Source organism: Protobothrops mucrosquamatus, unplaced genomic scaffold (genome assembly GCF_001527695.2).
Source record: "Protobothrops mucrosquamatus isolate PMUCROS unplaced genomic scaffold, P.Mucros_1.0 scaffold815, whole genome shotgun sequence".
Taxonomy (NCBI): Eukaryota; Metazoa; Chordata; class Lepidosauria; order Squamata; family Viperidae; genus Protobothrops; species Protobothrops mucrosquamatus.
The window spans coordinates 325,515-342,424 of record NW_015387078.1 but is presented as its reverse complement, the minus strand read 5'-3'; the positions used below and the strand labels follow the sequence as shown (position 1 = coordinate 342,424).

Genomic DNA, 16,910 nt, shown 5'->3' with positions numbered 1-16,910 from the left:
TTCTGAGTCATCATTGCCTGAGCCGTGATAGCTTGCCTGCTGCAAGCTCTTAAAACAGAGAACTGCCATTTCTCAAATGTTACCCTGCAATACTAAAATAATTCATTACTACATTCCAAGCCAACACAAGATTTGTGTCATTTCCCTCAATGTTCTCCAAATGGATTATTCTCTTGGGAGGATGACTAAGAGGGACATCTAGGTTGTTATCAGAGTAGGAATAATAAAGGTAAATAAATGTGAAGCCATGCAAAGATGGAGGAAACACCAAATGAAAAATAGAATGCAACTCTGTTTTGAATGCAGGAATGTGGACAACTAACCAACTGAAATTTGTTGGAAACATGCATTTTCACTCCCTGCAACCATTCCTTCATCACAATACCATTCCAGGAAACAGCTAAAGCAAATTATACAGAATCTGGGAACCATGAATATTATTAATGAAAAGGATGTGATTTTATTTAAAGATGCTTGATTAGAGAGACCCACTGTCTACCAGAATGTAGACTTTGTTGTTGCAGAGTTGATATGAATCCATGGAGATGTAGAGTCAGGCAGAATTGCCACTTTGCAAGCACGTAGGTGAAAGCAGAAATTCAGAAATTATGGTTTGCACCATGCGATTTTTAGAGAATCATCCTGAGGTACCTTAGTGTTCATAGTTAATTGTATAATGTTCATGTATCCAAGAGAACAGTGAACTATGCTATATGCACTATTCCTCTTCAAGGCAAAGTGGAACAAGATATGCTATTGTACACTTAAGACAGACCAAAAATTCCAAGTGCTCATCTCATTGATACAGCTTGCCTTGTGCTTACTTGCTTCTCATGACTAAGAGATTAAGCAATTAAGGAAAGCAAGCTGCTTACATTTATCATTTGGTGGCTTTCATACAGCACGTCCCCTTAATTCCAATAGGTATAGTCAACAGTGAAAATAACTAAGAATGATGCAGGGCAGAAACGTGGGCTATTCATTTCCTTCTAATCAATAGACTTTAGTGAAGTTAGGTCAGACAGTAGAAGAATACTACAGCATTACATTTTTCCAACTAGATACTGAATAAGGATCTTTCAGGATTTAATCAGTCTCCATTTTCAGCAATATCCACACCACCCAAGAACTCAAACAAGGAAGGAGTCGTCACGTCATTGACTAGGAGCTGAAAGATCCAATCCCAACTTCACTAAAGTTCTGAAATGGAAAGACCACAGCACCTCTCTTCACAGAATCAAGCCCCAAGGGCTCATTTGTGTGAGAAGGGATGGGGGGGTGGGTGGAGGGAAGTGATTGTGTGTGTGTGTGTGCTCAATCATCCTGTGCATCTGGAATGTGATTAAAAAGACAGCCTGAAATGAGTTATGGAAATTCTGCTTCTCTATAACAAACCAAGCCAAGGAGGAAGGAGTGCAGTGAGACAGTCTATTTATTGTTAACAACTTTTGCTAGGTTCTTCCTCCCTGTGTCCCCCTATCTTTCTGTGTGCCTGTCTGTCCCTAACTTGATTTTTTATTATTATTTATCTTCTGTCCACTCAGGGATACTAGCCTCTACTAAGGCAGCCCGGTACAGCTGCAAGACACCACGGATGCTTTTTATGAACCCTTTAGACAATGGAAAGAGGGGGAACCCAATATCAGGGTAGCCACTCCTCTCCGGGAGAAAGCTCCTGTAGCTCTTTCTCCTTTTCTTTGGTTTCACACTTGGCTGAGCAGCAGAGTCCTGAGCGGCTTTACCCTCATCTGTTATGTCTCTGGCAAAATGTGCTTCTCTGGCCTGGCCCATGCTCTCAGAGTCTGAACACTGATGGGTGTCACTAGCAGCCACCGTTGACATTCCACAACCGGAGTCTTCCAGCTCCTCCTTGCCATCAGAGAGTTGGCTGGCTGCTCCTGCAGCCCCTAACTCTTGCTCTCCCAATGGCCCCATACTGTCTACAGGACTCTCGGCCAGAATGCCTCCCGCTGAATGTGTAAAGGAAGACTCTGCCAGACTGGCGTGATCATGGCTCCTCTCCACCAGTTCATTGGTCTCCACCCAGGACTCAATACGGTGGATCAGGCGCCAACCATTGCAGCAGAAATGCTCATAGATCTCCTGCTCAAAGACTTCTACGGGCTTGCGCAGTAGTTGCATCATTGACTGCACCACACGGATCAAAGCCATTTCATTGTAGCATCGGCTGTTTTCATAGCCCTCTTGTAAGCCCCGGTCACTGTCAAAACCAGCCTCATTGTAATAAGGCTCATTGACTAGGATAAGCCCTAGTAGTAAAAAAATAAAAGTGGGAAGGGGAAAAAGGAAGGTAGAAAATAGCGGGAGAAATAAGATATTTAGTACATGTATAATTTGGAAACGTACATGCATGCTGATGGAACATGTTTTACTTAACATGTATATAATATACAGTTTGGAAAGAAACAGAATATACAAATGCATCAGGACAATGAACGTACTGGAATTTAAGATAAATGTGAGAAGCAAATACTCTCTATTTTGGAAAACCATATGTTTCAGTCTACTAAGATATTTTTTTATTTAGGGTTGGAAATCAAAATAATCTTCATTTAAAGCGCAATTGTTCCAAATTTGAATTATTAATCCCAATTTGCTGGGTTCTATTATTTTGTGAAGTTGAACTCAACCATGGAAGCATTTGATGAAAAGCCATTACAATACAATCTCTTCAAGATTTTGGAAAATGACAGAAAGTTCCCTTTTTGGAGACATTGGAGGAGAAAAAAAATTCAATGAAGAGAAATATAGAAGGAGAGAACTCCAAATGCTTTTTGAAAAGGCTATTTTAATATGAAGGTCATTAAGTTTTGGACTAATGCTTTCTTGCTTTTACTTTTTCAAAGTACTTCTAAGAAAAGGCCCTATTGCCCTATTTTTTGTATAGGTTCTCTTTATATCAAGTCAGATGTTCAGATTATTCCTGCCTCCTATTGTTAAGCAAAAGTAAGTAATTTAGACAACCTGTTAATATGAGAAACTGCCTTTTTTAAAAAACCCAATATCCCCTAACTTGTTTGGAGATACTGTTACAATCTAGCAGATCTACAAGGAGACATATCATATACATCATATACATGGATAAACCACTGCACAGTTCATGAGAAACAGGCTTACTGTTTTCTAAACATAATAATCTCAGAAGATTTATAACATATGCAAAAGTTGTTTCACTGTTCCAGTCTGCTCCTTGCAACAAAGTTCTAGGGTTCTTGATTACAGGTAACTGTTGCACTGCTTTTTACAAAAGTGCGCTGGATAGCTGCCAAGAATGGCAATGATGGAGCATCCATGAATAACAAAAAAGAAAAAAAAAAGCACCATGCATATCAGCTTGGCATTTCTTTGTTTTTAACCACAAGCTCACAAGCTATCTGCAGTTAATTCTCCATATTGGCAACTATCCCACTGGTGGCTGTGGCTTTGCTTTTTAGGGCATGAAATAAATAGCCATGGACATCATTGTTACTGGACAAGGAAAACAACCCACAGCCTGGCCAGCCACAAAAAAACATTTTTCTGTCTACTGCAGGAAGTTTTGACCTGATCTTTCCTTCTACCGTTTTACTGGAATTTACCTTGGATTGAGATGAGCACCTGGAGAAGGCTAGATTTACTGGTCCACCTCTCTGTGCCCTGGAATAGTCAAATAACAGCAAGCAGTTAATTCAACAGCAAGGACTACAGTCACAGCAACTTTTAAGAACAAGGCCTTTGGAATGATCCATGTTCGGCTGACTTCCATTCCTACCACAACATTACTGTTCATATGAATGATGTGAATGTTTTTGTGTCTAGAAACTCTGGGTAAAACAAATTTTGGGGGCAAGGATAGGATACCTTTCTTTACATCTCTAATAAAAAAAATAATGTACTGTAAGATAGGGTTCTTTTATATTTGTAATGCCCATTGAAAAACAAATGAATATTAATCCAACTGGAAAACCAGTAATAAAAATGAAAGTGCTATAACAGTGATGGCGAACCTTTTAGAGACCGAGTGCCCCAAAACTGGCCCCGCCCCTGCTCCACCGCCTGCCCCGCCCCTGCTCCGCCTCACCCTGCCTGCCCGCAGGGCCACTCACTACCTCCAGGGCCCAACACAGATCGCCCAGACAATCCAGCAGCGCAATAGCGGCCACGCCCTCTGCCCACGCCCTGCAGCATCAACTGCGCATTGGGGCGTGAGGGCAGAGTCTTGTCTTCGCTGCCTGGCTGCCATGTCCTTGGCTGCACTGCTCCGTGTGGGCCACGCTCAGGGCGACTCTCCTCCAGGGAGGCTGCTGGTGAGGAGGGGGTCGCGGGCGGAGGCAAGGCTGGGGCAATGGCATGTGTGCCCACAGAGAGGGCTCCAAGTGCCGCCTCTGGCACCCGTGCCATAGGTTCGCCACCACTGTGCTATAAGGAACACACATAGAATATATTTTAATACAATTTTGTATTATGGGAACAGAGTTGGGTGGTAAGTATCCATACAATTTTTATGAGGGAGTGGGTGGAGAGAAGACCATTTCTGAAGAAAAGAACTCTGAAATGAGTTGAAAGAAATTCTAACAATAGATATTAGTTTCATTTGCTACATTCGGTTTATATTGTGTCTGAACCAAAATAGAGACCACTATGAGAACTAGATTCCAAATGTGTGGGTTCTGCAATAGGTTATTTTTAACAGTTGGTAGCTAGAGACAAACCGTGCACACCATATAGTTGGATAATACTGTGGATTAGAACAGTATCTTTGAACAGCAGACACAGTAAGCCAGCCTTGCTGTTTGAGTCAAACCATTAAAGAAAGCACTGCAATTGCGTGCAGTTTATGACACTGAATAACCCAGATCAAGAGTACTATAGAAAAAGTCAGCAGCAGTTTTACCTTGCCTATCCATGTGCCCAGAAGGCTTACGCAAACCTTTCCATTGTCATACAAATTGGGATTCAGTCTGCCACTGCACTGGGAGAGGTAACGGAAGAGTGGGGGCACAGCTGGATAGATATTGGGGAGTTGGATGTCAAATAAAAAGAGGCCATCTTCGTACGGTGTGCGCGTAGGTCCTTTGACTAGTGCTGAAAAGAGATCCTGTGGAGAGGCTATGTGTAAGTCCATGCAATAATCCATAAAGAGGAGCCAGATCTAACTAAAAAATGTTATATCCAATGCTATTAAGAAAATGCACATAAGCATCCTGTTTGGTTTCTATCGGGCATCAACATGCTTAGAATACACCCCAATAATTCATGGCAGACTGTACTTTGACTAAATGTTCAGAAAAGGCTCTCAACAAAAATTTCTGTTCTACTAAGTTGGTCTGTTCCACATTTGCTGAGTAACACAGAAATATTAGCCCATACCAAATAAAAATACTACTGTTATGCAAACTGAGAATATGTACTCTCTTGCGTAGACTAAACATTCAATAAACGATTAAGTTCTGCTACATTTAATAGCCATCTACCAAGCAATGTTAACATTATATTGGTAAAGTTATTCGATTAACTCCTTCCACTCATATATATATATACACTCAGGTGTTTATTTACAATCTTGAGGAAAATACAGAACAAATGTAGCTCTTAGTTTTAATTATCTGCTAACAGATAAAATGAATTGGGGATTTTTTTTTCTTGTTGGTGTAAAAAACCCAACTTTTTTCATTAAGAAATACCTTAGATGCACAGAAATATCATTCTTTTTAGAATTTTTTAGAAAATTGTATCTAGGAATACCTTTCTTTATGGACAATGAAGTTCATATACAAAGGTATACATGACTTACCATTCTGTCTTCAAATGTTTTGACCATGATACCATCTGGCAATGAAGTTGCTAACAGAGCCATTTCTTTCCTCACTGTGCTGAAAAATTTCTTGGCTTCTGGAGGCTGAAACTCCATTTTCTTAAAGGCATGGCTATCTAATGGGGCAATAAATAAATACATAAAATGGGGTAGCAGATTACCGAAATTTTCACATTCTCCTTTGCTCCTAACATTTGCTTGAAACTTATATAATAGGGTTAGTAAGATAGACAAAAAATAACTCTGATATGCTATTCTTGTAACTGGAAACTAGCACTAAAGTTATAAAAAAATAAGGTAATTATTAACAAATATTGTCAGACTGCTGAAATGATGCTTGTATTAAAATACACTGTGTAGCCTGGTCAGGGATCACTATCAAAGATTGTTGGACTGAATGCAAGTCACTGCTCCATATAAGACCAGATAAAGTTACAAGAAGAGAGATATAGAGAGAAAAATTCGAGAGAAAGGTCAAGAATAAGAGTCCAGATATAGATTTAATGTTATATTTTATACCTGGCGCATATGTTTAGAAAGAAAGGGGGGGCACTGTAACTTACTTTCAAACACTGGTCCCAATAAAACAGAATTACAAATTTAGGGCTTTCCAGAAATTGATGGGACTTCAATTTCCCGGATACAGGCCAGGCTGAGTGGAGCTAATAGATTGCATTATTATTAGAATGTCCCTAAGGCCTATCCTTAGCCCCACTTTTAAAACTGACCTGGAGCACACTCCAACACCGAGAAGACTTCCCCCTTGGCACTGGTGAAGGTAACACCAGGCTTGCCTCCACTCTGTTGACAAAGCACTGGGGTTTCACTGGGCCATTCTGATGCCACTGTCTGCGTCTGTGTCTGAATTTCTCTCTCTTCTTTCTTCTCTGCCTCTGCCATTGCCTCCATCTTTTCTTCTTCAACAATAGCTACGTTGTCCAGGGTTTTCTTCAGATTCTCCTGCAGCTTCTTTATATCATCTAGAAACTTCTTTTCCCGAGTAGGCTTTTCTGGTTCAACTGTGGGAGAGGTTGGGTAGCCTGTCAGCAGTTGTTCAACTGTCATATTCTTCAAGCTTTCCAAGATCTTGATGGCCTCCTTCAACTCTCGGAAACTCTTTGGGGTGGCTTCCTTGCCTGACTTATCTGTTGTTAGATCAGCCACAGCCATTGCCACAGCACCTTGTACTTGTTCCTCTACCTTTTTCACCTCTTCCACAGGTAGTTCCTCAGGTTCAACTTCTTCAATTTTTGTATGGTCATCTTCCATGAGGCCATTATCTGTCTCCCAGCTATCGCTCTCATCCTCCCATTCATCTGAAGAAGCACCACTAGTGCTACCATCTATGGAATCAAGGTCTGTCTCCTCATCCATTTCAGATTCTATATTGTACAAGTGCTAGAAGGCAGAATGACAAGAGAGGAAGAGTCTCAGCACATGGCAAAGCACACAATCCATTTTATTTCATGATACCGTAGTCTGATTTTCCTATATTCAAAAGGGATCAGCCACATTAATTGCAAACCCAGAGTTCCTTAAGGTGGGCTACTATATTCATTTTTTCAAATAAATAAATTCTTTAAATAAATAAATCTTTTAAACTAACAGACATTTCTCCATTCATGGAATACCTCAAAGGTTGAACTCCCACTGGGAAGCAGACCCTACACAATTCATAAATGTGGAATGCTTAATCAGCATTTATCTCTGGAATTAAAGGGGATCCTGGGTTTGTTGTAGTTATTTGAAAAGAGGCTAACCGGTGCTGAGAGCTTGCAACAGATCAGAGAGCAATATGGATTATCTTTTTAGATTAAAGTCCCCAAGATAGCTGTGTTATCTTAATTACCTTTATGCTATTTAACTTCACCCTTGCTATTTCTGCTAAGCTGCATGTTTTATAAGACAACTAAGAGACGGAAATCCCTGAATTAATCCAAAACGTCAGTTACCTTTTTCTCAGACATTGCTCTGTCAGTAACAGTCAATCTGAATAATCTTCAGTTCCTTACCTCACCATTACAGAACATAAGGAGTTAATGTCCCTGATTTTTTTAAAGGAATCATGATCTTTCTGGCATTTTTCTGCATTTTCTTTGTAATGTCCTTCAGGCTATCATACACCCACTCTCCCACTTTCAAAGCTCAATAGATTTTGATAAAATGCAATATATATATATGTGTGTGTGTGTGTGTGTGTGTGTGTGTGTGTGTATGTATGTGTGTATATATATATATATATATATATATATATATATATATATATATATATATATAAAATAAAAATGTACATATATCCTTCAGCATACAGGTTTATATAGGATTATGACATTTATTCTATAATACAAATAGAGCCATGGAAACAGGGAAAACATTTTATATAAAACATATTTATAATGCAGAATTGCACAGACAGCCTGCCTTCACAGAAGGTTCCTCCGTGTGATATGATCATGTGTGACAAGAGCAGGATGGGATATACCAGAGGGCTTTGTATCACATAGCCACAGTTCCGGCACTGGACTATAATTAAAGGGGAACTGCTCTATTTAAGAAAAGGAAGCCTTGAATGTTGTATTTATTTTAGTAGGGTTCTGAAGCAAGAGCAGGCCCTTTACTTGTGTTTCAATAGCTTCTGTGCTATACTGAAACAAAAAGACAGAGGCAAAATACAATATTTTAATATAATATATTAAGTTAATGTCATTAATTTTGTTTTTGAGACAAATGCAGGAGTTCCTTAAAAGATATATTTATTATAGGCCTTAAAGACTGCATTAAACTTCTTTCAAAATAATAGGCCACATTTAGATTCCAAGCATAAAGCAACTATATAATAGCCTAAAATCCTGGGAAAGTAAGATTTGATTACTAAAAAAAAAAAATCACAGCAGCAAAATCAGAGAAAACTGCTTCTATTACCCATTGTTACTGAGATGCCAATAGAACTAGTTTAATGAACTAAGAGAGCAATTTCTCATATATTCTAGAAAACACCAATACATGGAAGCTACTTAATAAAAAGGAGGTAACTAACATTTTGCATCAACTGGAAGCAGCTTATTATTTACCTGTGGCAGAACAATTGTCCTGGAATTATCTGCCCATACAACTTCTACTTTACTGCTGAAATCCACTCGGGCCACCTGTCCAACAGAGGGCTAAAAAAACAAAAGCATCCATTATTTATTTTATAATCTACACCCTACCCTTTTATAACCATCCAAGTAAGGTAATCAAGGTAGATGAGCACACAATAAAAATGTAATGTTTAAAGCTATGTCATTAAACTTAACAAAAGCACAAATACTAATATCATCCTTACATCAATTCAAATGGCTAGGTAACGAGGCCTATTTTAAAATTAAGAAAGGTTTGCTAAATCAGGCCCAAAGCCTCTCAGTTCCAATGCTTTGTTCCCCTAGGGCAGTGTTTCTCAACCTTGACAATTTTAAGGCATGTGGACTTCAACTCCCAGAATTCCACAGCCAGCAATGCTGGCTGTGGAATTCTGGGAGTTGAAGTCCACATGCCTTAAAATTGTCAAGGTTGAGAAACACTGCCCTAAGGGCTGCCATATCTTTACAGAAATCTATAAGAATTTGAACAAGAGCACAACTATTGAGGGGCGTATGGAGTTTCTAATTATCAAGACAAATTCCAACAGGATGTTCCCTGTTCCCCTTCCCAGTTTTACCACAGGGCAAACAGGTAGACAGAGCAAAAAGAAAGAAACAGACTGGGTCAACAAAGTTAACCTGAAACAAACACTACACGATGGATGCTTATTGCCAGATGCTGATCTGGCATTAAGAATGTAGGATCTTTGAGCTGGAGATTTACCCTTGTAGTGTGATTACATTGCACCAAAAAAGTGATCATTGACAAGGATAGTTAACTTTCATTCCCTATAATTCTGCATTCTCCCATACCGCACATATTATTTCCCTTTGGTAGTTGGTTTCAAATAATTTCCCACCTTTGTCATTCAATTTTATCTTTCAATACTGGCCTCCAATTAAAAATAGCAGAAAGGTTATTGCCATGTTACAAAGCTTACCTCCTCTCTGCACATGTGTACATGACTGGGAGAGTGGGTAGGTGGGTAGGACAGTATAAAGCATTTCCATCCTGGGTTGAAGTCCCCTAAGGCTGAGGTCCCCAACCTTTTGGGCACCAGGGACCGGTTCCGTGGAGAGAGGTTTTTCCATGGACCGGAGGGTGTGTGATTTTGTATGCTGCCTGCATCCCACGGATGAGGCTTTGCTTGTTTGTGTGGACTGGTTGCTGGAATGCCACGGCCCATTACCAGTCCACGGACTGGGGTTGGGGACCCCTGCCCTAAGGAGATAGTCCCTTTTCTATAGCTCAGCTATGCAATGTACCAATGATAGCTAGCCAGGTTGGGGAAAACCCCCTCTCTTTGAGACATTTAAGAAGAAAGTATTTCTCTTGGGAAATTGAAAATGTGAGCAGCACACCTACTCAAGAGGAAAATGGTCCCCTAAAAAGGGAATCTAGACAGGCAGATAACCTTGTCTCTAACTTCTGGAATAATAATTATTGCCTTTTCCAGGTAAATGATAAACAGGACCAAGAATATAGTACAACCAGAGGAATTAAGACTGCAACAGCCACCATAACCATTACTACTAGGAAGATTTCATGTACAGCATGCTTTCTAAATTAATTTCAAAGGCAGTGGAGAGTACCTTTAAAAATCCTTTCCACTGTCACAATTATGCCTCCCTTTGGAAGAAAATAAATTTCGACTATTGTACAATATTTGAAATAACAATAACAACAATAACAATAATAATAATAGAGTTGGAAGGGACCTTGGAGGTCTTTTAGTCCAACCCCCTGCTCAGGCAGGAAACCCTATACCATTTCAGACAAATGGTTGTTCAGTCTCTTCTTAAAAATGTCCAGTGTTGGAGCATTCACAACTTCTGGAGGCAGGTTGTTCCACTGGTTAATTGTTCTAACTGTGAGGAAGTTTCTCCTTAGTTCTAGGTTGCTTCTCTCCTTGATTAGTTTCCATCCGTTGCTTCTTGTCCTGCCTTCAGGTGCCTTGGAGAATAGCTTGACTCCCTCTTCTTTGTGGCAGCCCCTGAGATATTGGAACACTGCTATCATGTCCCCCCTCATCCTTCTCTTCATTAAACTAGACATACCCAATTCCAGCAACCATTCCTTATATGTTTTAACCTCCAGTCCCCTAATCATCTTTGTTGCTCTTCTCTGTACTCTTGCTTTGTAAGCTTGCCACCTAGTGATGGTTTAGAAATTGAGATTTAAGCCTTGCAGTTCTTAAGTTTCCAGCTTTAATAGAAAGCAGACATAGAATCTGCCCAATTCACCTTTGATTGAAGGAATGTAGGAATGTGAACAAAGGCTTCAGATGATCCATGCCAAGACCAAACATGTATTCTAACCAGAAGTATTTTGGAGGAAAAAGAGAGTGGGAGAAAGTCATGGACACCTGGCATGTGTAGGCTGTCTAACAAGGAAGGAAATAGCTGGGAATATTGGACAGGCAAAGTTCTGGCTGAATATACCATACCTGAAGCCAAAGGTAAAGGCAGGGAAGGAAGGAAAGGAGTGGGAAGACTGGTGGCACAGAATGGCAATTCAGAAGAGGAGACGAGAAGAAATGTTGTGCATCAGCCTTTTCGTACAGTTCCTCAGGACCCCCTGAATGTTGCTTCAGCCAAAATCTGGATAGCTACTGAATGATAAGAGGCCACCTCGCACAGTTCAGTAGCACTTCCAAAACTCAGGATAAATGTTCCAAATTTAAACACAATTACTATTTTGTGTATAAACCTAGTTGGGCTACACATTCGACCAGAAATCAGATTTTAAAAAGTTGTCCAATAGAAAATTATAGCCGAAGCCTTCATTACTATTAATATGAAACCTTCAGTACAGTTTTGTTACTAAAGAAAGTAATTACAAAAATAAAACTGGTCTGTTGGGCTTGTTGCTCAAACAGTATAAAAAATTTAACATTTTGCAGCTATTTGACTTTCTTTTGGTTGTAATCAGCATTTGATTCTGCTACAACAGTAAGAACTCTTTTCTAGGGATTTATGTGAAGAGATTCTTTTGTATAAAGCACACAGCATCCATTTCCACTAAAAAAGCATTTAGATCAGTGGTTCTCAACCTTTTTAATGCCGCGACCCCAACCGGTCGTAAGTTGAGGACTAAACCGGTCGTAAGTCAAGGACTAAACCGGTCGTAAGTCGAGGACTAAACCGGTCATAAGTCGAGGACTACCCAACCGGTCGTAAGTTGAGGACTTTCCCTGCCCGGGAGCGCTGCGCATGCGTGGTTCCGCCTCTGCGCCGGCCGAGGCGTAGCTGGCAAGCGGCAGAGACGGAGTAGGCCGACCACCAGCTGGCCCAGCCCAAGGGAGGTAAGGCACCCGCCGGAAAAGGGGAAAAAATGGCGGACAAAAAAAATGGCAGACAGCCTTGCTTGGCGACCCCCGTGAAATGGTCGATTGACCCCAAATGGGGTCCCGACCCACAGGTTGAGAACCACTGATTTAGATGAAAGCCCAAATGCCTTTTAGTTCAAAGCAGAAGACTGAAAACAGATATCTGGCCCAACGTCCCACTTTTTTTAGGTCATGGTTCTCACAAATTGTGCCAATAACATTCTTTACCACTCACCTCATTTTCACCAATCGAAGCACCGTCCTCGGCATTGCCAATGCGGATTACAAAATCAGTTGTGCGGAAGCGGAAGTCTGGGTGATCAGCAATGTCATACACACTAACATCCTCCTCCTCCCCAACCAGCTGGAAAACATCACACAGAGATAAAGACCGGTCCACGCACAGAGTCTCAAAAGTTCAAAATCTCATGATTCAACCCTGTGTTCCTTTTTCATGTGCTGCTGTTATGTAGTGACCTGCATAATACTTAAGAGTCTTTAACCACTCCTAAATCTGCCATCTCAGAATGTGAGTGGCATTGAAAAGAGCTCATTTGACAGTGCCAGTCACCTCCTTTTTTGGGGGGGGGGGATACCAGTTGCCAAATGTATTCCCTCAAAAAGGACACAAAGCTTATGCATAGTTTATACTGAGCTATCAGAAAACAAGAGGGAAGCTTTTGACCTCAGGCACTTAACAGCTGAACACAGACATACTGCATGTAACATATTTACCTAGCATAGTGTTTCTCAACCTTGACAATTTTAAGGCATGTGGACTTCAACTCCCAGAATTCCACAGCCAGCAATGCTGGCTGTGGAATTCTGGGAGTTGAAGTCCACATGCCTTAAAATTGTCAAGGTTGAGAAACACTGATCCTAGCACGTTACTGCTCAATATTGATTCTGAAGATGTCTGGCAGGGCTCTCTACACGGATTTGTATTGTCTGAGAACCTATAAGTATACTGTGTTATAAGCATCATCTACATACATTAATTCAGAGCTGTATTCTCTTCCAGACTGAATTTTATGCACATTTAAGATTGTCTAAATACAAACTTTGATAATGATGATTATGCCTTTGAATCAGTTTTAAGTCCTGATGACTGCCTGGACTGCAGTTTTCTTGGCCGGGTTTTTCAGAAGAGGTTTGCCCTTCCCTCTTTCCTAGGGCTGATAAAGTGTCTGGCTCAAGGTCACCCAGCTGACTTTATGCCATTTTGAGCCTGGACAAAAATATAACACTCTTCCCCAAATGTTTTGCTAATTGGATAGTTTTTGTTAGGCTCTTGTAGTTAAATCTTAACTTAGCTTAGCTTAATTTCAGCAGTGAAAATTAATCCTAGATCCTCTTAGGAAACAGACTGAATATCGACAGAGCTAGTAGAATACTGGGCACATTTATGTACACATTCTGCTTTTTCCTCGAAGCTCAGAATGAAATTGTACTCAGAAAAAAAAAATTTTTTATACCCATTTAGCAAAACAAACTTTTATTGGAAGAGGCCAAGACAAGAAAGCAAAACAAAGCAGAGCAGAGCAGAGCAGAGCAGAGCAAAACAAAACAAACACAACCTTTACTTCCTACCTCCACATCATCTCCACTCGGTCTCAGCTTGAACCATTTCACCACACAGGTGCGACCAACATGGTCGCCTGACTGCACCACTCCGTACATACCAGGATCCTGAGAACTCTGAGCTGTTTAGGATTGAAGAAAGAAGCAGACTCTAGTAGGAGAAAACAGTGCACTGTAATTTTGTTTCTCCCATTATTTTGAGAAGTATTCACTATTTTTTTTTCTTGACTTACACTTTATTGCTGGTGATGAATTAAAAAAATTGAAAAACCTTCCTTAGTTGACAGCTAACCAAACTTGTTCTTGTCCATAATTGTGTCTGTCCTTGATGGCTCCATTATACTGAATCGAAGAGCCAGTGCAACTGTGAGGGCTGGGCCCCTGCCTGCCCCAGCTCAAGCTTAGAGAGGGATGGGTTCACATTTCCACTATGCAATAATGAGCAGAAAGCAGCATGGGATTTCTCAGTTTTCCAAGTTCCTCCAAGGTATTGTCTGCAGCCATCTGCTAGCATGGCTTTTAAAATAATGGATGCGCCAAGGAAAAAACATGAAAATTCACCTCAGACAAATTTTAATTATTTGAATCAATGTACTTGTTTTTAACATGTTTTGTTCATTTTTTAAAATTGGTCTAGCTTAAACCTACTCTAGGAAAATTGGTTCTGAAGGGAAAATACATATGTTTAATATATAAGATACACACACACATATACTTTATAATATGCCAAACTTAAATTATTCAGGTAATTATATAAAAACAACTGTTCTCAGGATGTCTTAGACAGCATCTTTGGATGGCACCTTTCTCTGACCTAGAGTGGCAGGAGAATTTATTAATTCTTTAATAAAGGAGGAAGCATATGGTTCTTGCACTTAAGGTGGATAGATTAAAGCATCCTCTTATTCCCAACTCTAAAACCTAAGCAAATGGAGTTAGGCAAGAAATAAAGAATAAACTATACAAATTAATGGTTAGCTGAACACATGATACCTTTAGAGATAATGTAAACTAGGACTACAACTTCCAGAATTCCTAGTCAACATTATTCAGACTGACTGATATTACAAACCTGGAATGCCAACTCATCTAGGCTTCATCAGGATAAGAAAAGTTGCATGAGATACTACTGGCAATTTGAAAATCTGGATTGAAAAATTCATGTCTAAATTGTTAATAATAAACACATTATCCAGTGGGAATGCATTTCACCAATTACCTCTTTTATCTACTACAAAATCCCCAGGGCAAAACTCATTATTGTCCAAATGATGGACAGGAAAGAGCTCATTGGAACGAATATTTTTCTCCACCATGCCATCCTGCCACATCACATCTGCTGATGTCATCGTGGTCACCACTTCTACAGCAACCCTGTTTCCAACAAGGATAGAAAATTACTAAGGAAAATTCTCACAGCAAGTCAGGATAAATATTTTTTTTAAAAAAACTGTGGCATTTTAAAACATCATAAAGAATTGACTTTAAAACTGGATCTAATACAAAAGTAGCTTTTGAGAGAAAAACTTTTGGCTGCAAAAGCTGGTCAGCTGAACATAATGTAGAGATTAAATGGGCTCCCAGAACACCATGATGCAGATTATGCTAAAAAATGGAGCAAAAGGCCTAGCCCAGGGGTAGGCAACCTTGGCTCTTTTATGACTCGTGGACTTCAACTCCCAGAATTCCTGAGCCAGCCATGTTGGCTCAGGAATTCTGGGAGTTGAAGTCCACGAGTCATAAAAGAGCCAAGGTTGCCTATCCCTGGGCTAGCCTTTATTAGGGAAGGTTGTACTACAGAGCTGCCATTTTCCTGAAATTATCAATGAATCATTTCATTTCTATCTAACCCCAGAGTGGATGGTAAAGAGAAAATATAAAAATTACAAAGCAACATTATCCTTCCAAAACTGATAGGTGGTGTTTCACTATGCTATTCTGGTGCTCACCATCAGCTCAGGCCAAGCCACAGAAGCCTCACTTGCTTTCAAAATGCATGGAGGATTGGGGTTACATGTAATTTTGGGGGCAGAGAATTACAAAAATGGGGATTACCAAAGAACAGCCGTCTACACCATCTGTACTTCACAAGGGGTAGAGACTCTAAATCTGGCTCTCCAGATTTATAGGGTAGAGATGTATAGAGTCTCCTGTTTAAGCGGGGGGTTGGACTAGAAGACCTCCAAGATTCCATTCAACTCTGTTATTCTGTTATTTCTAGTCTGGACAAATTCAAAGCTGATAAATGCTTCAGTATGTAATGCTTTAAAAGAAATGATCAACATTTTGAACTGGGCCAGGTACCAAGAATTATCCTTTCAGAAACTCCCTTGATTTTCCAAAAAGGTTATTATTTTAATAACTAGCTGTACCCAGCCACGCGTTGCTGTGGCTCAGTCTGGTTAAATGGAAAAGAAAGAAAAGAGAAAGCACACATTTGTAATATGTTTAATTTCACAATGCTTGTGGGTATACAATATTTTTTGTTGTTCCATTGTCTGTTCAGATATAGAGATTGTCTGGTTTGCTTTTACGTCCAACAGATGGCGCTGTTTTTCAAAAAAGCATGTTTTTACCTGTCACAGATGTGACATCTACTGTATATAATAGTAGGTATATAAAAACACGCGCGTATTCGAATGCAACGTTGTGTCAAAATTTCAAAGCAATCGGTGAAGAACTTTCGGAGAGTTAAGATTTTGAACAAACGAACATTTACATTTTTATTTATATAGATGGTGATCAGTGAGATCAATGTCAATATACTGGAGTTTGATTAGTGCAAAATGAGCACCGAGTCAACTGATTATTTTATGTAAAAGCTTTTATGCTTTGCTTAACTCTTTCTTCCCTAAGGAAGGTATACATGCCGCAGCATTGGACCGAGTCGTGCCTTTGCGGCCTCTGACCCGGCGCAGATCTCAACTGGCTCCCTGGTTTACCGAGGAGCTGAGAGAGATGAAGCGCCGGAAAAGACGCCTAGAGAGCAGTTGGAGGGCGAGCCGAACCGAATCCGATCGAGCACAGGCAAGGATACAGGTTAGATCCTACCTAGTGGCGATGAGG

At 40.1% G+C, this 16,910-nt stretch overlaps 1 protein-coding gene across 1 annotated transcript in view; it reads right to left on the bottom strand.

Annotated features, from left to right (window-relative positions):
• Positions 1-1,414: 1,414 nt before the first annotated feature.
• Positions 1,415-16,910, bottom strand: part of UBE2O (ubiquitin conjugating enzyme E2 O) — a 65,989-nt gene continuing 50,493 nt past the window's right edge. The window contains exons 11-19 of the mRNA XM_029284672.1: positions 15,064-15,218; positions 13,854-13,966; positions 12,499-12,627; positions 8,887-8,976; positions 6,544-7,213; positions 5,795-5,931; positions 4,895-5,098; positions 3,600-3,657; positions 1,415-2,270 (exon numbers count right to left, since the gene is read on the bottom strand). Coding sequence (XP_029140505.1) covers positions 1,522-2,270; positions 3,600-3,657; positions 4,895-5,098; positions 5,795-5,931; positions 6,544-7,213; positions 8,887-8,976; positions 12,499-12,627; positions 13,854-13,966; positions 15,064-15,218 — 2,305 coding nt within the window. The 3' untranslated portion in view covers positions 1,415-1,521. The remainder of the gene's footprint in view (positions 2,271-3,599; positions 3,658-4,894; positions 5,099-5,794; positions 5,932-6,543; positions 7,214-8,886; positions 8,977-12,498; positions 12,628-13,853; positions 13,967-15,063; positions 15,219-16,910) is intronic.